Raw genomic sequence first — 26,093 nt, 5'->3', positions numbered from 1 at the left:
AAGTAAATATAGCATCTAGGTAACAGAAAATCCACTTTTCCTTCTCCCACTAAATAAGGTGATTTTTTTAAAAAAGCTAGTTTGAAAGGGCATTCAATTATTAAATTTTCCCTAGGAACCCACTTATTTCCACCTGCCAGGGAAGAGCAGCATGGTTTCACAGGCTCATTTATGATCCTTTTCTTGGGAATGGTAGGAGCTATGGTGTTTGGGTGCATTGGTCAGTGAGTCAGAACTTTGCTCAGTTTCCTGAGCACAGAACACCTGCAAGGGAGGGGAAGGGGGTCCTCTCAGAAAGAGGGTGCAAAGTTGAGAGGAAGAGATACAAGGCTCTGAACTTCCACAGAACTGGGATTTTGCATGGGTCTCCAGCAGCTGTATAGGTTCCTGCCCACAGGTAAGTGTGATAGTATCTGTACCATGGAAGCAGCAAGCTCTACATAGCAGGGCTTTTCTCTTAGCTGGCTGTTAAAATTTCCCAACACACCACAGCTTCTATTATTCACTCTTCCTTTCTTTGAGTTCTCTCATGCTCTTGTTCCTGCTACCCTTATATTTTACCATCTGGGAATTCTCATTCCTTTCCCTTGTCCTGTTTGCCCTGACTGAGCTCTCTCGGACCTCTCTTCCTTCCACATCCATTCTGGGCTCCCTGTTCCATCAGACCACTTTGGTACTTGACCCATAACAACCTAGCCCTACCCTATCTAAATTCTCCAACCATGACTCTATTGAATCTATGCCCTTTTCTCCTACGTCATGGTATCCAAACATTGCTGGAGAAAATGTTATAGCTCGGAGTGTTGGACTCATTTAAATCTGTGGTATGCAGCCTCACAGTCTCCTCAATGATGGTTTGAAATTTACCCACTTTCCCAAACTTAACTATTCTCCTCCACCCTTCCCCATACAGACTGTCTGCATGTAACCTTATCTCCTACCCCAAGGGGAAAAATTAAATAGAGCCATAGTGCAGGAATTCTCTCAACCTCTTGATGGTCAGCCACTAAAAATACCTGTAACTATGTAATATTATAGCTTGTCCTCTTATTTCAATTAAAAAACTTTCCCTGCCCCTCTTTTGTCACTGTACCTCCATTCCTCACCTATAAAATATAATATTGACCTCATGGGGTACTGGTGAGTATTAATGTCATCACTTAATAAATGGAATACACCCTTCAAGGCTTTTCAAAAATAACTTTGCTGAGATATAATCCACACGCCGTAAAATTCACATCTCTAAAGTGTATAATTCAATGATTTTTAGTACATCCACAGAGCCGTACCACTATCTAAATATACCATCCTAAGAAGAAACCCTGTAACCAGTAGCAATGGCTCTTCATTCACCTCTGGCCATAGGTCCTGAAAACCACGAATCTATTGTCTGTCTCTATAGATTTGCCTTCTCTGGACTTTTCATTGAAATGGAGTCATATACTATCTGTTCTTTTGTGATTGTCACATTTCACTTAGAACAATGTCCTTCAAGGTTTGATTTATAAGGCTTTTAAAATAATCTCTGGCATATGTGCTATGAATGTTACTATTTATAATGATCATTTTCTGGGCTTATTCTTTCTCAAGAATTAAGTCTCAACTCTTTCTGCAACTTCAGTGATTTTTCTCCTCCACAGTATTTTCAACCCTTCTTTTCTACTTTCATCTTAGTCTTGACATGTAAACCTTAGCAAACCTATCTAATATCTAGTACTTCCTATCTCTCTCTCCAGAGAAAATTAATTTAAAATCTAGTGATTGCCCTGGCTGGATAGCTCGGTTGGTTAGAGCATTGTCCTGAAGTGCAGAGGTTACCAGTTCAATTCCCAGTCAAGGCACAAACAGGAACAGATGTTCCTGTTTCCCTCCTGCTCTCTCCCTTTCTGTCTCTAAAAAAATTAATAAAATAAATATTAAAAAATAAAATAAATATAAAAAACAATAAAAATAAAATCCAGTTGATTGTTAATACCACATTTTCCTATTAACTTCTCACAACTAGTCTAGCATCTAGCAGTAGAAAGGTTTTTTCTCTTAAAATTGCCATTCATTCTCAGAGATGGACCCTCAAAACCATGATATTGATCTATTAACTTGAACTGTATGAAATGGCCAATATGCAATCACTTTTGTCTTACAAAAAATGGCAGTCTTATATCATTTGGTACCCTCTAGCCAAAGTTACCAGTATTACACCTGCGGTTGAGCAGGGTTGGTTGATCCTTGCAGTGAGGGAAAATACACACCATGGTGTTAGATAACGAAAAACTTGACCTTGTCTTAGATGATAACCCTCCATTAAGGAAGCAGGGCTTTGTTCTGGATCAGAAGCTGTCAGAAAGCAGAAACAATTCTATAACTGGGTCTCTTAATAAATCTAATCCAGGAGGAAAGACTAGAGTGAAGTTAATCTGTAATTGACAGAGAAGCAGTAGTAACTCATTATCAGCCAGAATAAGGGAATGTTCATCATTTTTATGCTTTAGATCAGGGTAGTTAACCTTTTTATACCTACCACCCACTTTTGTATCTCTATTAATAGTAAAATTTTCTAACTACCCACCGGTTCCACAGTAATGGTGATTTATAAAGTAGGGAAGTAACTTTACTTTATAAAATTTATAAAGTAGAGCTACAGCAAGTTAAAGTATATAATAATAATTACTTACCAATACTTTATGTCAGATTTTCGCTAAGTTTGGCAGAATAAATCTTTATAAAACAACTTACTATAGTTAAATCTATCTTTTTATTTATACTTTGGTTGCTCCGCTACCGCCTACCATGAAAGCTGGAACATCTACTAGTAGGCAGTAGGGACCAGGTTGACTACCACTGCTTTAGATGATGTTCACTGGCATGATTACAGAGAAGTCTTGTTTTTGTCTTGATCCATTATGACCACCAAATGACTTTGTTTGATGTTGACATTGTGTACAATTGTTTATGTTCAACAGAAGAGCACATGGTCTAGTTGTGAGTGCTGGGTCAGTATTGCTAGATTGTAGTAGTAACATTGTGGCTTGATGATAGTATCAGGTCAACTTCTCGATGTCGGGGACTGCTTCTAGTCAGATTTCCTTCCTGACCAAAGGTAGATAATATCCATTATATTTAGGTTTTCACCACTGTTGAGATTTTGCTGACCAAGACCAAGGGTGTTCAGAGAACAGAGCCTATAGTTTGAATAGGGTTAACTCCTCCTTCTTCTCTCATAGAATGACTTGTTGAATAATAATCTAACATGACAATGGCTGTGCAGTACTGGATGAGACAGAATGGTCAACAGCATAAACAAGATCATTATTTATTCACCTTTGTAATAAGTCTCAAAACGAGGGGCCTAGAATGTAAAACCCAGGCAATAATAACACCTGAGTCTCTTTAGAAAATCAGGTACCTTTTTTTAGCTTTGTTATAAACATTTCTACTTACTCTCCAGTATTTAAAAGCAAAAGTTACTATTATAGTACAAATTTTCCTTCACTAGTTGAGAATAATTAAAAGGCTATGTGACTATCCATGATGACTCTAGCTGATAAATTTAAATTTAATCTGGTTTATTGGGCTTTTTGAGACAAAGTTGTGTAACTTGTAGATTTGCTACTCCTTGCCAGTAGCACATTTTTTTTTTTATGTGGGGCAGAATAGCTCATATAGTATGCAGAAAGAGTGAGTTTGTTTTCTTTACAGGAAAATCTTCCAAGTTGACTGTGCTTACCTCTCTTTATAGGTTTCAGAGCATTCTTTTCAGGAAGACATAATTGCTGGTACTTTTAAATTTCTAAAAATAACAATTATTCTAAAAACACAAGTTAAGTTAGCATGCAGCAGGCAGGTATATTGCACATAATTAATACTACATTAATAGGTACATTAAATTAAATGTTAACAAAACTTGAGCAGGCCAAATTTTTTCTGGCAAATTCAGCAGATTCCTTAAATGAAGTTAAACAGGTTGGTGTGTCTCTGAAGAGAAATAACTGATTATTTCAGGAAGATCCTATTATTCCTTCTCATTCCTGAAAGACTAAAGTTTGCTGATACAGTTGTAGAAACTTTAGCAAAAGTATTTTGCAAATATAAAGGCATGGTTTAATTCTTAGAAGATCAAATAGATGTTAGGATTAATGATATGAGTGAAATTTATGTTATGAAAGATCCTTTAAAAGATAATCTAAGCCCTGGTTGGTGGAACAATGGATAGAGCATCGTCTCCAAGCATTGGGGACTCTTGCTCAATCTTGGGATTGCCAGCTTGTTCCTCAGGGCACCAACTTGACCCCAAGGTAGCCAGTTCAAGCCCCAGTCAGGGCTCATATGAGAAACAATCAATGGCACAACTAAGTGGAACAACGAATTTATGCTTCTCTCTCTCTCTCTCTCTCTCTCTCTCTCTCTGTCTCATCCTTCCTGACTCTCTCTTTCTTCTCTCAAAAGGAAATTGATAATATACCTTTGAACTGCTTGAAAGAACACTTTCTAAATTAATCAGCTGACAGCTATTATCTGAGAAAAATACTTCATAAAGTTTTATATTTTCTTAAGCTGTCAAAGACCTTACAGAGTCAGAGTAATAGGATGAAGATAAGGGATATCGTATTAATAAGTGTTTTAGTTAGTATAATAAAGGATATCAAAATAAAACAATAAGTAAAATTAATAGTAAAGGAAAAGCAAATGGCTAACAAAGTTTAAGAAAATTAATCTTCCATTGTCTTGAGTGTAAACTGCTTTCTCTGTAGTTAACAATGTGTTCCACCTTGGGTGGAAACTTTCTATAATCAGAAGCTTCTGGATAATTCTTAAGAATTTTAAATTTAAGGTCTCTGGATGAATGGGCATCCAAAAGTCAGAAGAAAGTGTATGTCTTTTAAGCTGAGATCAACATCTTGTTTTAGTAAGATGTTAGTTGTTAACATTACAGGTGAGATGTATTCCATTGAGGCTTACAGGCAGTTTTTTTCTAATACCTCCTTTAGAAAACTCAAAATCTAAGTTTCAGAATATGTAGAATCTACATAGGTAGGTGTTTTAGAAATTCAGCTTGGGGACATCATATGAATCTCCTGTAGCATCCTGTCATATCAGCTTGTATGACTAGGATATACAATTGGAAATATCCAAATACATAAGGCGACCTGTTTTAACTCACAAAGAGACAACTAGTAGTTTTAAGAGGGCATTGATGTAACTGCCATTAAAGCTAACAGCAATAATGTGCACCTTGGAAATTTGAGGTTTTATAGAACTTTGATAGTTATAACTTTAAAATTCACTGTGTTCTCTTCATTTTTCCTGAAGTTGTAGATAATAAAGACGGTGGAGATTCTGAGTAAAAGATAAAGTGAGAATAAGATAGACGACACACTTGTATTTTTATAATACCTCTTTCCTCTTTTTTCTAATAGCTTGAATTGGTGTATGTTATTTGCTCCCTTTGGCCAAAGCTGAGATAACTTAACTACCAGTTATGATATAATAATAACTGGATTGATCCAAAACACATTCAGTATATTTAAATCATGAGTACATATAATTTTTTAAAAATAATAATTGATCACTATTAAAGGATGTTATAAAGCAACTTACTATTTTCAAATTGGTAAATAAAAAGAAAGAAAGAAGCATTTATGTATCCTTTCCCTACATAAATGATACCACTGAGTACCAATATTAACTAAGTTTCTTTACTTAAATGTATGTCACTCAAAGCAATCTACAGATTCAATGCAATCTCTATCAAAATACCAATGGCATTCTTCATAAATTTAGAACAAACAATCCTAAAATTTGTATGGAACCACAAAAGATCTCAATAGCCAAAGCAATCTTGAAAGACAACAAGGCTAGAAGCCTTACTTTCCCTGCTTTTAAACTATATTACAATGCTACATAATCATTATATGTAGGAAACTCTAACAGCTACACACACACACACACACACACACACACACACACACACACACACACGTGCACGGGTGCATGCACAAACTGTTATAAAAAATAAATGAATTTGGTCCTGGCTGGTTTGCTCAGTGGTACAGCCTTGGCCTGGCGTGTGGATGTCTTGGGTTTGAATCTCGGTCAGGGCACACAGGAAAAGTGCCCAACTGCTTCTCCCCTGCCCCAGCTTCTCTGTCTCTCTTTCTCACATCCCCTCCTGCAGCCATGGCTTGATTGAAGCAAGCTGACCTCGAGCACTGAGGATGGCTCCATGGTGTCCACCTCCAGCTCTAAAAAAATGACTCTGGTTGCAACAGAGCAAGGGCTCCATGCAGATGGGCAGAGCATTGCCCCTTAGTGGGCTTTTCAGTTGGATCCTAGTCAAGGTGCATTCAGGGTGCATGCAGGAGTCTGTCTCTGCCTCCCCATCCTCTCATTAAATAAAAAAGAATAAATGAATTCAACAAAATTTCAGAATACAAAATCAACAAGTAAAAATTTATTGCATTTCTATACATTAACAATAAACAATCTAAAAAGGAAATTTAAAGAACAATTCCTTTTACAATAGCACCAAAAAGAAAAAAGAACACCTAGGAATAAACTTAACCAAAGAAGTGAAAGGCTTATACACTAAAAACCACAAAACATTAATGAAACAAATGAAAGACATAAATAAATAGAAAGACATCAGTGTACAGAGATTGGAAGACAATACTGTTACTATGTCTATACTATACCAAATGATCTAGGGATTTTTTGCAGTCCCTATTAAAATCCCAATGACATTTTTTTATAGAAATAGAAAAAACAATCTTAAAATTCATATGGAATCACAAAGTATCCTGCATAGCCACAACAACCTTTACCAAGAACTTAAACTGTAAAACTCCTAAAAGAAAACATAGGAGGAAATCTTCATGACATTATCTTGGCAATAATTTCTTGGCTATAACACCAAAAGTACAGGAAGCAACATAAAAAATAGACAAGTGGGACTACATTTAACTTAAAAGCTTCTGTCCAGCAAAGGAAACACTCAACACAGAGAAAAGGTAATCTACGGAAAGGGATTTATATTTGCAAACCATATATTTGATTAGGAATTAGTATTCAAAATATAGAAACTATTACAATTCAATAAAAATAACTAAATAAATAACCAACTCAATTTTAAAATGGGCAAAGGGTTTGAGTAGACTGTATCTAAAGAAACCAACAGATGTGTGAAAGATGCTCAACATCACTAATCATCAGGGAAATGCAAATGAAAACCGAAATATCACTTCACACGTGTTGAGATTACCACCGTCAAAAATCAATAAATTAATAACAACTATTGGCAAGGTATAAAGTTTCAGTTATACAACAGGTACAAAGTTTCAGTTTAACAAAATTTAACAATTTATAGAGATATATTGTACAACATTATCCTTGTACTGAACAATACTCCACTGTAAACTTAAATTTTTTAGAGGATAGATCTTATGTTATGTGTTCTTACCAGAGTTTAAAAAATTTTTATTTTCAAAATAATTTTTTTTTCATTAAGCCAACCCATAGGGCTAATTTGGTTACTAGCAAGAGACCATTGGGAGGAAGACCCCATGTGAATTGTTACCCTCTGGTTCCGACACATAGCTCCTACCATAGTAAGTGCTCAAAAAATAGATGCTGAAAAAAAAAAGAAAAGCACAATTCGGTCCATACTTTTATGGATGCTTTTCCACAATATTTTTAATTTCCAAAGGAAAAATTGATACTTTACTTATAAATATGACTTCCCAAAATGTTGTCCTCTGAGAGAGTTTGACATAGGCTGCTTTAAAAATGAAAATATATCCATTACTTATAACGAGAGAATGAAAAAATAGCTCTTCTATTACAAAGAAAGCAATTTCCAAAAGATTATTTGATACTAGCCTTCTGTAAGTAGCACATTTCTCACTAGAGGGAGCTCAGAACTCACTGATCAATGGCAAGACAAGCTGAGTAAAATGCCATTTGACGGCAGAGGTAAAAAAAAAACAAAAACGTCTGTTTGAGTAAATACAACATCTATTTCCAGAAGTTGGGAGTTTTTCATAGGCCAATTTTCTTCAATTATTAACCTCTGAAATTTTAAATTATATAAATGATTAATGCAAAGTTTCTAATAGTCTATTGATATAAATTAATAAGTATGGTGTGGGTCTAATAAGAGATGTGGCATTATCTTTATTCTCGTGAGAAAAAATTCCAAGAACTCATAAGGTAATGATGATTATGGGTACCCAGAGGGGCTGTTTGAGGAAATATACTTCTTGGTCTCTGGCTGATATTTTCCTGTTCCCTGGGAGGTATTTTGCCCTTTAAAGTTTGGGGAGAGGGCTATCTCCTACCCAGTCCTAAACCAGCGGCTCCCCTGTCATCCACCACATTTCCTCTGGCACTCTCAGCTCAGAAACTGAAGAGCCATTGAAAAGGTGCTGCCATCATCCTGCCCTCAGCTGCCAATCCTTTTTTCCGAGCAGCAGTGTTAACTCAAGAGTTTGTGGAACAAAATTTTACTAAAGATTTATGTGGGGTGAGAGTACAGTAAGCACCATATCTTATAAGTCCTTTGTCCCTTCATCCTCTGCAACTGCAAACTTTTCACTGGCCAACATTACTCTTCAGGTTCCAGAACCACTACCATCCACAGGTTGTAACACTTTAACCTTTGAATATTTTCATGTTTCTCTTTATCTTAAACTAGGGTTCCAATATGTCCTATGCATGTCTTAAATATTGTATAAGACATACTTATCCTAAAAAAATATTAAAACTTGTTTGTCTGAAATTCAAATTTTACTAGCCATTCTACTTCTTTTCTAAATATAACAATTCTACATTAGAGCATTCGCTTTGCTTTTCCTGGGGTCAGAGAAGAGTACTCATGGTCCCCTAACCCACCCCCAGCTTATTAAACAAGTTCTCTCTGTTTCAGCCTCTCCCATCTAGGCCACATGTCATTTCTCTCCCTTAGAACAACTATTTGGTTTATGTTTTAAGTAGGAGAGTTTTCCTTTCTGTCGTCTCAGTACCACCTGGGTTTTTTTTAGCATACTGTATTTGCATACAAGTTAAACAGATTAATGTTTTCAAGTTTTAGAATAGCCTCATCCACACATTTAGTTCACTGAATTCATATTCATTTAGTGCACATTACTTAAGTACCTGCACTTCAACATGAGTAAGAGAAGGAAGGTCCTGTCAAGAGAAGGATCTCCACAAGGCCACAATGTAGTTTAAAATGAGGAAGTAAGCAATTATCCCACACAGCTGATGGCTCTGAAGCTAGCTGAAAACACTAAAGTCACATTTTCATTGGACATGGATTGTGTTAATCCAAATTCGGAGGGACCCGAAATATGGAAGACAGGAGCAAGGTCCGTCGTTTACACATCAAAGCTTTATTGTCTAGCTTGGCCAAGCGGCGGGAACTCCGACAGAAATCTGACGGAGAGCGCGCCGGCCCTTTGTTCTACTTAGTTTTTATAGTTTTGTAAGTGGGAAGTACAGAAGCAAAAATTGCAATTAGGAGCCCCTTACCGCTATTGGTTATAGTCATATGTCCTTTAACATGATAGGACCACATTCAATTTGCTAACCATACATCATTTTGGAGAAAACAAATTTATAAGCCAACACAATGGTAGAAAGATGTCTCTTTACATATTAAAGGTATTCCTATATTATCTAGTGTTTATCTGCTATCTATCTGTCCAGAGTCACACACTCATTTACATAGGAGAGGTAGTTTCGGTGGGACAAATGCCTGCAAATGACTCATTGCTATAAGAAAATGTTTATTTTGGCTTTTCTCTTCCTGCTCCTGGCTAGCCATTCACTCCTTTCCCCACAGGTGTGGTGGGATGTCAGGGAATCTATGCTTTTCTTCCCTTTTCACTTACAATACAATGGCAAGAGCCATCCTCGTTATGCCAATCACACAGTACAAAGACTATTCTCACAATTTCTCTGCACACCTTAACCCAAATTAATAAAATGTTCTCCAAGCCTCCTAAAATATTAATATTAATTCTGTAGCCTTTGGTACTTTACAACACCTGCAGGTGAAATGGCTCAGTGGCTCCTCAGATTGTATGCTGGTGACATTTGAAGGGGACTAACCCCTTGAGTAGTACGAACACTCATATACTTCCTGGTGCCTCTTGACCATCCAGACTACAGACTATGTTCTATTTATTTTTAAAATGTGTAAGGCAACATTAAAAAAGGGCAAATGTATTTCTTCTTGTAAGCATAAATTGGTTATCAAACAAACATGATCTTAAGTTAATAAAACTGGAACTGGAACAAAAACAAACGCACTCCAGGGTGTGGGGGTCAGCAAGCATGAAAAAGCTACTCACTACTCAAAGGGCTAATGACTCTGAGTTCATGGTGAAGTCTCTCTCTCAGTGGAAACGGTCCAACTCTGCCTCAGCATTCCTTATCTCTGTGCACCTTTCTAAACAACACCCTCTTAGATACATTTTTTTTCTTGTGGGCCAAAGCATTTAACAAGGTTCTATTGATGCAATCATTTGATTTTACTTATTTGTGCACCTATTGTTTGTTTATGCGTAGATTTTACTGCTTAGCTTTCAGAAGCAATACACATGCTCCTTTTAGTGTTTTATTCAAAAATATTTGTATTGATTTTGTTGGAATCCATGGGAGTCCGAAAGACCAGAGTAACAGGCTTTATTGAAAGGAAGAAAGATGGCCTGACCTGTGGTGGCGCAGTGGATAAAACGTCGACCTGGAAATGCTGAGGTCGCCGGTTCGAAACCCTGGGCTTGCCTGGTCAAGGCACATATGGGAGTTGATGCTTCCAGCTCCTACCCCCTTCTCTCTCTCTCCCTCTCTCTGTCCTTTCTAAAAATGAATAAATAAAAAAAAATAAAAAAATAAAAAAAAGAAAGGAAGAAAGAAACCCTGCCGGGCACTCCTCCTGGAGGAGAAGAGCACTGGTTACAGACTAGGGGCGAGTTATATAGTGTTTGGGAGAGCCTGAGGGGATACTGAGGCAAAAGTCCTGGTATGTCCGGAATGCTCTTCCTTGGGGGGCTTCGAGCATGTGGGTGTTGAATCAAAAGTCCTGGTGTGTCCAGAGCCCCTCCTTGGGGCGGCTTCTCAGCTTTTTGGAATTCCTCTGTCTCAGGGTCAATAGTCCAGTAAGGGTGAGGTCTAACAGATAAGCGGAACATCAAGAGAGCAGTTTGGAATTCACGTATCTATCAGATTTTAGAGAGAAGAAGGGAGGAAGAGAAGAGCTCAATTGGTCCACTTATTTATGTATTCATTGGTTGATTCTTGTGTGTGCCCTAACCAGAGAGCAAACCTTCATCCTTGGTGAATTAGGATGTTCTAGCCACTTGAGCTTCCCCGCCAGCGTTGTTTGCTTCTCTCAATCTCTGGTTAAAGAGAAAACTTTTCCTTCTCCAGAAAGTAGAAAAACAGCAGGCTCCCACAGGTTTGCACAAGAAGAGCCTGTGAGTACTGTTCTTCATGCCCCTAATGAGGTACTCTCTGGGCACCACCCGCACATGCCGCCTCTAAGTGGAAACACTTCCGGTTCTTGCACCCAAGTCAATCAACTTCCAGTAGGCAAGACACGCATGCGCTAGGCGAAGCAGGAGCCGACGGTGCGTGGAAAGGGCGAGCGCACGCAGCGCTGGGGCGGGAGGCGGGCATGCGCGCTGGGGTGGACGCCACTGACCTGCGTTGACGTGCGCGCGTACAGAACGCGCGCCAGGCGCCCGGGCCTTGGCCATGGCTCACAGGCCGAAACGGACTTTCCGGACGCGCCGAGCCGACTCTAGTGATAGTGACGGCGCCGAGGAGCCATCTGCTGAACCCCGGGAACCGGCGAAACTGGCAGCCCCGAGCCCTGAGGAGGAGGACCCGCCTCCTGGGGGAGGCCGCGCTGAGGCAGCGGAACGGCCCCTACGGGGTCGAAGCCCTCGGGGCCGGGGCCGAGTCTGGGCGAGTTCCCGGCGCCCCCGCGCGGACCGCGGCTCGGGCGTCCCAGGTGAGTTGGGACAGCGGGGTGGGCGCCCCAGGTGACCGGGCGGGGCGGAGCGGCAAGAGGCCCGAGGGATTTTCTAGAGGTTTCTGTAAGCCGCTGCTGCCCGGAGCGGCTTCAGTGGCGGAGAGGGTAAGGTTGACAGCGCATACCCCATGGGGGGCGTAGAAGGAATCCTGTACGGTTTGGCGGGCTCGTGTGCGCCATCCGATAAAATATCACCAGTGATAGCTTTAGTGCAGTCCTTGGTGTTTATGTTAAATTGTTACAAAAGAGTTAAAACTTAACTGATACCCTTAGGGAGGCTCAAGTTATATGTGCCTTTTGGAAGCGTCCCCAATTATTTTTCTAGAAAACACTTAACCAGAATATTACATTAGAAGGATGAAGATGACAGGCTTTGAGACATTGTTGTCTTCTGCCTGTTTTCTTTTTCATCAGTTATTTGTGAAAACTGAGATGAAAGTAACACTATCACTAAGCAACAATACATTGGTGACACTGTATCAATAAAGGTGATAAATACAGTGTAGTCACTTTGAAGTACCTTTTTATTCTTGAGTACAAGACTCGAGCAGCATCTATTTGCATAGAATGTATTGTAGTTTGAATGGGGCTTTATAAGAATGCAGTTTTGATTAGTCTTGAGGTAAATATTTTCTCCCCACTATTTTTAGCCAGGTATTTTGGTGATTTCTTATTGTTTAATTTTCTGATAACTTTATATTTTTCTATTCTGTGTAAATCATCTTGTTCCCAGAAAGGGACCCGCACAGAGGCAGGTCTGCCCTGGCACAGTCTGGGGTCTGGAATATGTCGGTTGTTGATTTTGTGTAGGAAATCTTTTGGAGATTTGGAGAGCGTGTTTATTAAGTTGGGAACAGTGAAACAAAGGAAGGGGTTAAGATAGAAAAGGCAAGATCACAGCATCAGGAGTGGGCCTGACTGGGCTGGGTACACTCAGGAAAGAAAGTTACAAGGCAAAAGGAGAGTCCGGGGTTAGCCAGGGGAGATGCTGCTGCCCTTGCTCCCCTGGTTGCAAGTCTCATGGGGGACCCTTAAAGTTTTGGAGAAAGAAAGCAAAAATACGCGCCTGAGGAAAGGGGTGGGGGCCGAGGAGTGCTCAAGACAGAGAGAGTGCTCCTGCAAATTTGATCCTTTGACTTGAGGTTTTAGCAGTTTTCTAAAGTCAGGAGCTTTAGGGGTTGGTTTAGGGTGGGTTTTAATAGAATATTCAACAGCTTTCCTTTGATGTACTTATGCATCAAAATGAGTTTATAAGCTTATAGGGGAGTTTAGGATTATTCTCTGGTCAGCTCCACTGCTTTATTTTTATCTGATTTAAGCTACTGACTCCCTGGGTGGGGAAGAAAGGTCTAAACTATTTGCTCCTAAGTGACCTAGTTCAGGGAAGATGTGATCTTGCATTTTATTAGCAGACTATTAATTGGTCACCTTTGTTTAACAATTTGTCTCAGTTTTCCTCATTCCACTTTCTAAGGACTTTTCCTAGATTCTTAAATCCTGGATAAACTTTAATAGGGAGAATTGAGGCCAGAAGTTGCCTTTTCTTTTGCTTTCTAAAAAAAGAGTGGTTCTCAAAGTTTTTGGTCTTACTACTTTATACTCTTTATACTCTTAAAAAAAATTAAGGATCCCAACAACTTTTTGTTTCTGTGGAATATATTTATTAATGTTTACCGTATTAAAAAATTAAGATAAGTGTTTACTTATTTTGTAAATTAACCCAGTACACATAAGGATAAGTAACATTTTTTGTGATAAATAAGCATTTTACAAAAAATACTAAGAGTGGCATTGTTTTCAGTTTGCAGAGCTCTTTAATGTCTGGCTGAATGGAAAACAGCTCAATTTTCTAAGCTGCTTCTGCATTCAGTCTGTTGTGATATGTTTTATTTGTGGTATGTGAAGAAAATCACAAGTAGGTGATGAAGACAAGTGCTTAATAGCCTTTTTAGATTATTTGAGGGAGTTTTACTTTAATATTACAACAAAGGCCAAATAATAGTTTTAAAGGTTAGTTTGCAACATGGAAACTAACTAAAACTGCATCGGTCAAATTTTGTTGTACTTCATTACATTAAAATCTGCTGGTCTGTTATGCATTTTGAATAGATCTTTTACCCATGTATGATTTTACTATTTGGAAGGTATTGGTTCAGTAAGTTTGCAAATGTTGGTGTACTTTATTATTCAAGGTAAAAAAAATTAATCTCTCAGTGTTACTATTGATATCAAGTCAGTTTTGCAAAATTCCAGTTTTCACTTGAAATCCCTAATTCTTGAAGTGATAGGCACAGCTTTGCTCACTTTTGAGAAAATGTTTGATACAGATACTCAGATATCCATTTGTGAGTAACTGGAGTTTGTCAGTTTCAAGTAAAGAAGTATTCCTCCTGGAAGATAGTGGCTAGTTCAGCCTGCAGCACATCACACAGGGACTTTTCCTTGAGGTAACCATTGTTTCAGTACGTACCAGAATTGCTCTGTGCACGTTCCCATTTTGTTCCAGATATTCAATAAGATGTGTATTTAAGGCTCAAGATTAAAAATAAATAAATAATTTTTATTGCTTTATTAAGGACCAAAGGTTAAACTGGCTCTTTTTTCTTGACAATGAATGGTAGCAAAGCATACAGAGTTGCTGCTTTAAATTAATATCATAATCTTGATTCCTAATAAGAGACTTAGGAGTTTTACGCAATACTGCTTTTCTTCATTATGTAAGTATCAACAGAGTAAAAAGGGCAAGTAAAATGTTAATATTGTGATAAAAATAGTTTTGACTTCACAGACCCTCTGAGAGGTTCCCAGGGACCTCCTGCTGTTGGTGAACCATGGTCTGAGAGCTCTGCTGTGGCATCAGTCCACTTTGAGAATGTATAGGAGTTGTCATAAATAGCAGTAACTAGAAAGATGTTAGCTGCAGCTATATTCTTTTGTCTTTTAAATTTTTATTTCACTCCAGATTTTTTTGAACTATATGTAGGCCTTTTTTTTTTAATTTTTTAAAAATATTTTATTTATTGATTTTTAGAGAGAGGGGAGAGAGGGAGAGAGAGAAGGGGGAGAAGCAGGAAGCATCAACTCCCGAATGTGCCTTGACCAGGCAAGCCCAAGGTTTCGAACCAGCAACTTCAGTGTTCCAGGTCGACGCTTTATCCCACTGTGCCGCCACAGGTCAGGCAGTAGTAGGCCTTTTAATTAAGGGAAGTTCTTTTTTAAATTTATTTATTTATTTATTGTGTTTACATAGATTCTAGTGTCTCCCCAAAAGCACCCCCCCTCCCCCGTATTCCCCTCAACATCTCCCTTACCCCCCTCCCAACAGCTCCCAACCCCCTTCTCTTCAGGTTTAATTCTGTTCCTCAATTCACAGTGTTCCTTGGATTCCTCAAATGAGTGAGGTCATATATTTTTCTTTCTCTGCCTGGCTTATTTCACTCAACATAATAGTTTCCAGGTCCATCCATATTGTTGCAAAATGTAATATTTTCTTCTTTTTCATGGCCCCATAGAATTCCATTGTATATATGTACCACAGCTTTTTAATCCACTCATCCACTGACGGACACTTGGGCTGTTTCCAGATCTTTGCTATTGTGAACAATGCTGCCATGAATATGAGGGTGCATTTCTTTTTTTCACTCGTTGATATGGAGTCTTTGGGATATCTTCTTTATTATATGCAGCTTAAGTGTCTGTTTGTCGCCGATAGCTTCTTGGTTGCTTGCATAACTGTACTAGCCAATGGGGTAAAGTTGCCACGGCTGAACGCAAATTGAGCGGGTCAGGGGGAAGGTGAACATTTGTTTGCATTGGCAATCATCTGCTTTTGAAACAATTTAAGGCTGAATGCAAATTGAGCGTGTCAGGGGGAAGGTGAACATTTGTTTGCATTGGCAATATTGAGGAATGTACCATGGCTTCAAACCATGCTTTGGATACAACTGACAGGTTGTTAAAAGAAGTCATGAAAAATGCTTATCCATTTGGAGGAAAAGTTTTACTTCTTGGAGGTGACTTTAGACAATGTCTATCAGTATTGCCTCATGCTCCACAAGCCGCAATAATACAAAATAGCATAAAATTTGCAAAATCATGGGATTTATTTAAGAAACTCCCACTGACAATGAACATGAGGTCAAATTACCCCAATATAGTGAGTGGCTTTTAAAACTTGGAAATGGAACTCTTTCTGATGATAATGGATTGAGTGAAGATGTTGTCGAGATTCCTTTGACAATGATATGCAAAGATAGTTTAGTGGATTGGGTTTTTGGTAATCAAATCCAGCCTGGAAACATCAGTGAAATTAGTGAAAGGGCAATATTGTGTCCTAAAAATTCTGATGTAGACAAACTAAATGATGATGTCTTAAATATCATAGAAGGGAATGACATGACATATTTAAGTGTTGATTCCGTTGTAGCTGATAATAAAGCGAGTGCCATCAACTTTCCAACGGAATTTTTAAATAGTCTATCGCCTTCTGGCATGCCACCTCACAAATTGAGGTTAAAGATTGGAGCAATTATTATGCTGTTAAGAAATCTTAACACCAGAAGGGGTCTTTGCAATGGTACAAGATTAGAGGTTCTCCAATTGAAAAATAATGTCATAATAACTAAGTCTTTGACTGGCTCCTCTAAAGGTGAAATACATGTCATTCCAAGAATTGATTTGGCTCCATCTCAAACAGGGTTGCCGTTTCAATTGAGACGTAGACAATTTCCTGTAAAACTTGCCTTTGCTATGTCCATCAATAAGTCTCAGGGCCAAATGCTTAAGCATGTTGGCATTTTTTTACATGAGCCTGCATTTGGACACAGTCAACTTTATGTTGCCTGTTCAAGAGTTCGTGAAAGAACGGTCGTAAAATTAAAAATAATTGATGGTCCTCTGCAAGGCGAGCTTAAAAATGATGGAAAGATCTACACAAGAAATGTTGTGTACAAAGAGATCTTTGACATGTGAATTAACATTTTATTATTTAAATCACCTTTATTTATTGAGCTAGCGGTGGCTCTTAAGAAATGTACCGCCAGTGGTTTCCTTCATTGCACTCTACTTTAAGCAATTAAGCAAGTAGAAGGGGGAAACCCCGTGGGGCACTAAGCAAAGGGGCGTCCTCGCCGCCTGCCCTGGGTAATTCAGTTTGAATTAGCAGACACCTTTGCACAAATCATTTTAATTATAATTTATAATATCTAGAACAGCGGTCATTTTGTATGACCGCCGGGCTTTCTAGTATTCCTATAAGTGGGATGTCTGGGCCAAAAGGCAGTTCCATTTCTAATTTTTTTTATATATATATAAATAAATTTTTATTAATTTTAATGGAATGACATCAGTAAATCAGGGTATATATATTCAAAGAAAACATGTCCAGGTTATCATGTTATTCAATTGTGTTGCATACCCATCACCCAAAGTCAGATTGTCCTCTGTCACCTTATATCTAGTTTTGTGCCGCCCCCCCCCCCCCCCCCCCCCCCCGTTACCACCACACTCTTGTCCATGTCTCTTGCTCTTGTTTTTATGTCCCACCAATGTATGGAATCATGCAGTTCTTGTTTTTTTCTGATTTACTTATTTCACTATGTATAACGTTATCAAGATCCCACCATTTTGTTGTAAATGATCCAATGTCATTATTTCTTATGGCTGAGTAGTATACCATAGCCTAGCGTATATGTGCCACATCTTCTTTATCCAGTCTTCTATTTTTTTTTACACTGATTAAGGCCTTTAAGCAAACTCTTGGTCAATACAGCAAGAATCCATAAAAGAGTAGTGTCCTTAACATGTTCACCAAGTCCAAGTTGGCCCCAACACCATGCCAAATCCCTGAAAAATGCAACCCAACCCCAGTTCAGTCTGTTAGGAGCTATCCCAAGGAGCATGAGTCCAGGAAAAGTCCACATCCAGGAAAAGTCCGCATGGCACTGACACTGGAATTGTTGTCACAATTCTATACTTTGCAGCTCACGTCCAAGTCCCAATGACCGCTGCTTCTAGCTGGTAATGATTCAGGTAGACTGGAAAAGCCATCTGCAGCATGTGTGGAGATGGAGCTTCTGTTCTCCTCTGCCTGGAGAGATGAGACCAGGTTGCTTTTCCCTGGAGCTCTGTGACTGTGGCGTGGTAAAGAGAACCTTGGGATACACTAAGCTGGGTGACAAAGGTAAATTCATAATAGAAGTTGGCAAAAGGGGGGAAGAGAGCTCTATATTACGAGTAGGTCCCAGCCTGAAATATGAGTGGGGCATTGAGGTAGGAGGAATAAAGGAAACACTATATCAGGGGTCCCCAAACTACGGCCCACGGGCCGCATGCGGCCCCCTGAGGCCATTTATCCGGCCCCCACCGCACTTCCGGAAGGGGCACCTCTTTCATTGGTGGTCAGTGAGAGGAGCATAGTTCCTATTGAAATACTGGTCAGTTTGTTGATTTAAATTTACTTGTTCTTTATTTTAAATATTGTATTTGTTCCCGTTTTGTTTTTTTACTTTAAAATAAAATATGTGCAGTGTGCATAGGGATTTGTTCATAGTTTTTTTATAGTCCGGCCCTCCAGTGGTCTGAGGGACAGTGAACTGGCCCCCTGTGTAAAAAGTTTGGGAACCCCTGCACTATATATTGGGTTGGGGAATAAGTTCGTAGCGTTTTTATATTTTATTTTACAACGATTTGTTTGCTGTTTGGCAAAGGGTAAGTATTCATTCGATAAAACTCTTTCTGCTCTACAAAACTATGTTAATTGTATTTTTGAGTTATTTAATTTTTATTATTATTTTGAGGCTTAGAAATGGAATACCCAGGAGGCAAAAATCAACATTTTCGACACCTGCTCTTCTTTGCTTTTCATCGAGGTCAAAAAGCTGCCAAAGCAGCCCAGGACATTTGCGACGTGTATGGAGAAGGTGTCTTAGGCGAGTCTACAGCACGGAAATGGTTTGCAAAGTTCAAAAATGGCGACTTTGACGTCGATGACACGTGCCGCAGCGGAAGGCCTTCTGAATTCGATGAAGAACTGGGAAATGCTCGAAAAGAATGCCACGGTCAACAAGGAGCTCTACATTGCCCAGCTACACCGTGTGAATGAGGCTATTCGACTGAAAAGACCTGATCTACATGGTCAAACCATACTCCTTCATGACAACGCCAGGCCCCATGTTGCACAAGTCGTCAAAGCCGCACTCCTAAGAGCTCGAATGGGAGGTCCTTCAGCATCCGCCGTATTCTCCGGACCTTGCACCGACCGATTACCATCTTTTCCGCTCCCTGTCAAATCATATGAAGGGCATTACCTTCGATAACAAAGAGGTCCTTAAAAACTGGCTCAACAACTTCTTTGACACCAGACCAGGTGATTTTTGGCGGAACGGCATCAACAAATTGGTCGAGAGGTGGGAAGAGGTTGTAAACAGCAACGGCAAATATATAATTGATTAACTTATTGATATAATTATTGTTTTTTGTTTAAATAAAAGTCTTTGGTAAAAACGCTACAAACTTATTCCCCAACCCAATATTAAACAAAGCAGCAGAAAATAGGACTATCAACCTCCACAACAGAGATCTTCGAGGGAAGAATAAAAAACCTGACTATTCAGGCAAGACATGGTTAAGTGGCCCTTGTGCAAGTGAGATCAGTTTACCTGCTTCTTGGAAGAAATACCCTAGGCTTGTCCACAGCGTCGTAGATGGGGCCAACGGCCCTGGGCACCTTCAGCCTTCAGTGGCAAACCCCAGCATTCTGGGCAAGGTTAGGTCATAGGTGGCTGGAGCAGGGCTGGAAGAGACTGAACCCTCCCTTAGAGGAGCGAGGGGGAAGCCTACCTTCCAGTGTCCCTGTTTCCTCACAGCAAAGGCATGTAAGCTTGGCAGGCTTTAGCTCAATGAACTTCCAAGTCACTATTGAAGCAGGACCCAGATGGAATCCTATGAGATCCCTTTGGGGTGTTGGAGGTTTAAGGGCGTATCCTAAAAGCTGATAGTTCACCTGATCTCTATTAGGCTTTTTCTGCCTCTTGGTACCTTAAAAGCCATGCTCAGATGATCTCGCTGAGGGGTTTGAGGATCCTCATCCGCCTATATAAACCTTTTCCGTATATCTGGAGCTATTTGGAAAAAGACAAAACAGTGTTATTAGATGGATCAAATAAAAGAAGGTATCAATAGAAGTTTGCAGGAGAAAAAAGATTTGGCGTTCATCAGCATTCAAAAGAAATTTAAAATTTTTTAAGTAAAAAGCATGATATGGTAGACCCGTAGGAGTTCCAGGATATGATTCCCACCTTTTAAATATTTTTAAAATTGACCTGAAAATATGATATTTGCTGGGTATGCTTTAATAATACCTTGACTTTAACGATTGTAAGAAATACCCATAATTTGAAAGGTTTGACAAAATACAGTAAATGCTTTTGCTACATATGCAGGAGCATTGTCAATTTAACTAGTTTAGGAAATCCAACAATAGAAAAATGCGAGGGCCCTGGCCGGTTCGCTCAGTGGTAGAGCATCGGCCTGGTGTGTGGGAGTCCCGGGTTTGATTCCCGGCCAGGGCACACAGGAGAAGCACCCATCTGCTTCTCCACCCCTCCCCCTCTCCTTCCTCTCTGTCTCTCTCTTCCCCTCCCGCAGCCGAGGCTCCATTGGAGCAAAGTTGGCCCGGGAACTGAGGATGGCTCCATGGCCTCTGCCTCAGGCGCTAGAATGGCTTTGGTTGCAACAGAGCGATGTCCCAGATGGGCAAAGCATCGCCCCCTGGAGGGCATGCTGGGTGGATCCTGGTCGGGCGCATGTGGGAGTCTGACTGCCTCCCCATTTCCAACTTCAGAAAAATACAAAAAAATAATAATAATAAATAAATAAAAAGAAAAATGCATACAGACAGCTATAACATGCTTAGCAGCCTCTCCTGTTCTGACGGAGGTTACTGTAAATCCAGAATAGGTATCCACTGTAACGTGGACATAGGACTGTTTGCCAAATGAAGGTGTATGAGTAACATCCATTTGCCAAGGTTGTCCTGGTAGGAGTCCTTGAGGGTTAACTCCAAATGAAGGGACAGATTGTAGTATATGACCCCTTGGACAGGATTTACCAATCAGCCACGCTGCTTCCCGAGAATCCATATCTAATTTTTTGAGGAAAATCCATACTGTTTTCCACAGTGGCAGCACCATTCTGCTTTCCCACCAGCAGTTCAGGAAGGTTTCCCTTTCTCCACATCCTCACCAGCACCTGTCGTGTGTTGCTTTGTTAATGAGCGCCATTCTGACTGGTGTGAGGTGAAATCTCATTGTGGTTTTAATTTGCATTTCTCTAATGATTAGTGATATTGAACATTTTTTCATCTGTCTGTTGGCCATCTGTATGTCCTCTTTGGAGAAGTGTCTATTCATTTCTTTCGCCCATTTTTTTTATTGGATTGTCTTCCTGGTGTTGAGTTTTACAAGTTCTTTATAAATTTTGGTTATTAACCCCTTATCAGCGTATTGTTGATAATGTTCTCCCATTGTGTGGTTTGTCTTTTTATTCTGTTCCTATAATCTTTAGCTGTGCAAAAGCTTTATAGTTTGATATAGTCCCATTTGTTTATCCTGTCTTTTATTTCACTTGCCTGTGGAGACAAATCAGCAAATATATTGCTGCGAGAGATGTCAGAGAGCTTACTGCCTATGTTTTCTTCTAAGATGCTTATGGTTTCATGACTTATATTTAAGTCCTTTATCCATTTTGAGTTTATTTTTATGCATGGTGTAAGTTGGTGGTCTAGATTCGTTTTTTTGCAGGTAGCTGTCCAATTTTTCCAACACCATTTGTTAAAGAGACTGTCTTTACTCCATTGTATGCTCTTACTTCCTTTATCAAATATCAATTGTCCATAAAGGTGTGGGTTTATTTCTGGGTTCTCTATTCTGTTCCATTGATCTATATGCCTGTTCTTATGCCAGTACCAGGCTGTTTTGAGTACAATGACCTTGTAGTATAACTTGATATCAGGAAGTGTAATACCTCCCACTTTATTCTTCTTTTTCAAGATCACTGAGGCTATTCGTGTTCTTTTTTGGTTCCATATAAATTTTTGGAATATGTGTTCTATATCTTTGAAGTAAGTCATTGGTATTTTAATTGGTATTGCATTGAATTTATAGATTGCTTTGGGTAATATAGACATTTTAATGATGTTTATTCTTCCTAACCATGAGCACGGTATATGCTTCTACTTGTTTGTGTCTTCCTTGATTTCTTTTATCAATGTTTTATAATTTTCCAAATATAAGTCTTTAACCTCCTTGGTTAAATTTACTCCTAGGTACTTTATTTATTTGGTTGCAGTAGTGAAGGGGATTGTTTCCTTAATTTCTCTTTCTAACATTTCATTGTTCGTTTATAAAAATGCCTCTGATTTCTGTGTATTAATTTTATATCCTGCCACCTTGCTGAATTCATTTATCAGATACAGTAGTTTTTTGACTGAGACTTGAGGGTTTTCTATATACAGTATCATATCTGCAAATAATGATAGTTTTACTTCTTCTTTTCCAATTTGGATGCCTTTTATTTCTTCTTCTTGTCTGATTGCTGTAGCTAGGACTTCCAGACTATGTTGAATAAGAGTGGTGAAAGGGGGCACCCCTGCCTTGTTCCTGATCTTAAGGGGATTGCTATTAATTTTTGCCCATTAATTATGATGTTGGCTGTGGGTTTGTCATAGAAGGCCTTATCATGTTGAGGTATGTTCCCTGTATTCCCACTTTGCTGAGAGTTTTGATCATGAATGGGTGCTGGATTTTATCAAATGCTTTTTCTACATCTATTGAAATTATCATATGGTTTTTCTCCTTTTGTTTTTGTGGTGAATCACATTGATTGATTTACGAATGTTGTACCATCCTTGCCTCCACAGAGTAAATGCCACTTGATCATGATGTATGATTTTTTTTCATATATTTGCTGGATCCAGTTTGCTAATATTTTGTTAAGGATTTTAGCATCTAAATTCAGCAGGGATATTGGCCTATAATTTTTTTTCTTTGTGTTGTCTTTGCCTGAGTTTGGAGTCAGAATTATGCTTGCCTCATAAACGGAACTTGGAAGTGTTCCTTCCTCTTGAATTTTTTGAAATAGCTTGAGAAGGATAGGAGTTACTTCTTCTTTGAATATTTGGTTGAATTCACCAGTGAAGCCATGGGGCCCAAGGGTTTTGTTTTTTGTGAGCATTTTGATAACTGTTTCGATCTCATTTGTTATAATCGGTCTGTTTAGGTTTTCTGATTCTTCCAGATTGATTTTTGGAAGATTGTATGTTTCAAGGAATTTGTCAGTTTCACCTAGGTTGTTTAATTTTTTTGTCATACAGTTTTTCATAGTATTTTCTTACAATATTTTGTATTTCTGTTTGTTAGTTGTTATTTCTCCACCCTCATTTCTAATTTTATTTATTTGATTCCTCTCTCTTCTTTTCTTGGTTAGTTTCATTAAAGGTTCTTCAATCTTTTTTACCCTTTCAAAGAAACAGCTCTTGGTTTCATTGATCCTCTCTATTGTTTCTTTAGCCTCTATGTCATTTATTTCCACTCTGATCTTTATTATTTCCTTCCTCTACTACCTCTGGGGGGCTTTACCTGCTGTTCTTTTTCTAGTTCTTTTAGATGCAGGGTCAAGTTGTTTATTTGAGCTTTTTTAGCTTCTTAAGGAATGCCTGTAGTGCTATGAACTTCCCTCTCAGGACTGCTTTTGCTGTTTCCCATAAATTTTGAGTTGTTGTATGTTGTATCATTCGTTTCTAGGAATTTTTTTATTTCTTCTTTGATTTCATTGTTAACCCATTCGTTATTTAATAACATGCTATTTAGGCTCCATGTGTTTGAGTATTTTTCAGTTTTTATGTTGTGGTTGATTTCTAGTTTCATGCCATTGTGATCAGAGAAAATGCTTGATATGATTTCAGTCTTCTTCAATTTGTTGAGACTGCTTTTGTGGCCTAACATATGGTCTATCCTAGAGAATGTACCATGAGCACTTGAAAAGAATGTATATTCTGCTGCTTTAGGTTGAAAGGTTCTAAAGATATCTTAAATCAAGTTGATCTAGTATGTCCTTTAAGTCTGCTGTTTCTTTGTTAATTTTCTTTCTTGAGGATCTATCTAGTGATGTTAGTGGGGTATTAAAATCTTCTACTATTATAGTATTGCTGTTGATCTCACCCTTTATATCCATCAAAGTCTTCTTTATATATTTAGGTGCTCCTGTATTAGGTGCATAGATATTTATGATGGTAATATTCTCTTGTTGGATTGCTTCCTTTATCATTATGTAGTGACCTTCTTTATCTCTTCCTATAGCCTTTGTTTTAAAGTCTATTTTGTATGATATAAGTATTGCTACCCCAGCTTTCTTTTCAATTCCATTTGCATAAAATATTTTTTTCCATCCTTTTACCTTTAGTCTATGTGTATCTTTTGTTTTAAGGTGTGTCTCTTCTAGACAGCATATGTATGGGTCCTGTTTTCTTATCCATGCAGCTACTGTGTGTCTGTTGATTGGATCATTCAATCCATTTACATTTAAGGTTATTATTGATATGTAGTTGTTTATTGCCATTTTGTTCTTTTTTTTTAGATTTTTATTTATTCATTTTTATTAGAGAGAGAGGGGAGAGAGAGAGATAGAACAGGAGGAGGAGGAGGAAGCATCAACTCCCATATGTGCCTTGACCAGGCAAGCCCAGGGTTTTGAACCGGCGACCTCAGCATTCCAGGTCGACGCTTTATCCACTGCGCCACCACAGATCAGGCCTGCCATTTTGTTCTTTAAAGCTAAATTCCTCTTTTGCTGTATTCTTTTCCCCCTTTGTTCTGTTTACAACAGGTCCCTTACATTTCTTGCAGCCTTGGTTTGGTTGTAATGAATTCCTTGAGGTTTTGTTTTGTCTGGGAAACTTTTTATTTCTTCTTCAATTTTAAACGATAGCCTTGCTGGATAAACTAGTCTTGGTTGTAGGTTCTTGTTCTGCATTACTTTGAATATTTCTTGCCATTCCCTTCTGGCCTCAAGTGTTTCTGTTGAGATGTCGGATATTATCCTTATGGGCCTCCTTTGTAGGTGATAGCCTTTTTTTCTCTAGCAGCTTTTAATATTTTCTCTTTACCTCTTAGGTTTGCTATTTTAATTATGATGTGTCTTGGTGTGGATTTCTTTGTGTTTCTCTTTAATGGTGTTCTCTGTGCTTCTTGAACTTGTGTGACTTTTTTCTGTGTCAATTTAGGGAAGTTTTTGGCTATGATTTAATTAAACAAGGTTTCTAACCCTTGTTCTTTCTCTTCTTCTTCAGGAACTCCTATGATGCAGAATTTGTTTGTCTTTGGGTTGTTACAGAGCTCTCAGAGTTTCCTCAGATTTTTTCATTCTCTTTTCTCTTTGCTGCTCCGCTCCGTATTTTTATTTATCTTGTCTTCTAAATCACTGAATTGATCCTCTGCTTCATCCAGCCTGCTTTTCATTGCTTCTAGTGTAGTCTTCATTTCAGATATTGTAGTTGTCATTTTTGACTGGTTCTTCTTTATTATTTCAATGTCCTTTTTAATACTTGTTATTTTTTTATTTATGTGCTCACTGTGACCATCCATTGTTGTTCTAAAATCTTTCAGCATTCTAGTAATCATTATTCTAAACTCTGCCTCCTGTAGTTTGCTTTTATCCATCTCACTCAGCTCTTTCTCTGAGGGTTTCTCTTGTTTAGTTGTTTGTATTGCACTTATCTGTGTTCCCATTTTGTCTGTGCTGCCCTGGACTTTCCTGGTTGTGGCCTGGGGCAGGTCATTGGAGATCACTGCCTATGAGTGGTTCTTATCCACTTTTTGGGAGCTATAGGTTATCCAGATTTTGTGGCTGCTTCTGCTGGGTCCAGGTGCCATTTTAAGTATCAGCTGCACTCCTAGGCTTGCTTTTATCCACTCTTGGTCTTGGAGAAGTTACTTTAACAGTTCAAGTTCCCCTAAAATCCGCCTTCTATTGTCTTTCATTGCTGACTACTTGTTGGGTTCAGTAC

At 38.7% G+C, this 26,093-nt stretch overlaps 1 protein-coding gene across 7 annotated transcripts in view; it reads left to right on the top strand.

Moving 5' to 3' along the window:
* The first annotated feature begins 11,542 nt into the window (after nucleotides 1–11,542).
* Nucleotides 11,543–26,093, top strand: part of GCFC2 (GC-rich sequence DNA-binding factor 2) — a 58,628-nt gene continuing 44,077 nt past the window's right edge. For 3 of the 7 annotated variants that reach the window (XM_066377857.1, XM_066377852.1, XM_066377858.1), the window contains exon 1: nucleotides 11,544–12,010. In XM_066377857.1, the coding sequence (XP_066233954.1) occupies nucleotides 11,752–12,010 (259 nt within the window). In that variant the 5' untranslated portion in view covers nucleotides 11,544–11,751. Of the gene's footprint in view, nucleotides 12,011–26,093 lie in introns of all 7 variants that reach the window. The other 4 variants (XM_066377854.1, XM_066377853.1, XM_066377855.1 and 1 more) reach the window with 3 other exon arrangements.

The sequence above is a fragment of the Saccopteryx leptura genome, chromosome 3, assembly GCF_036850995.1.
Source record: "Saccopteryx leptura isolate mSacLep1 chromosome 3, mSacLep1_pri_phased_curated, whole genome shotgun sequence".
Classification (NCBI taxonomy): Eukaryota; Metazoa; Chordata; class Mammalia; order Chiroptera; family Emballonuridae; genus Saccopteryx; species Saccopteryx leptura.
This window is presented reverse-complemented; position numbering and strand designations above follow the sequence as displayed.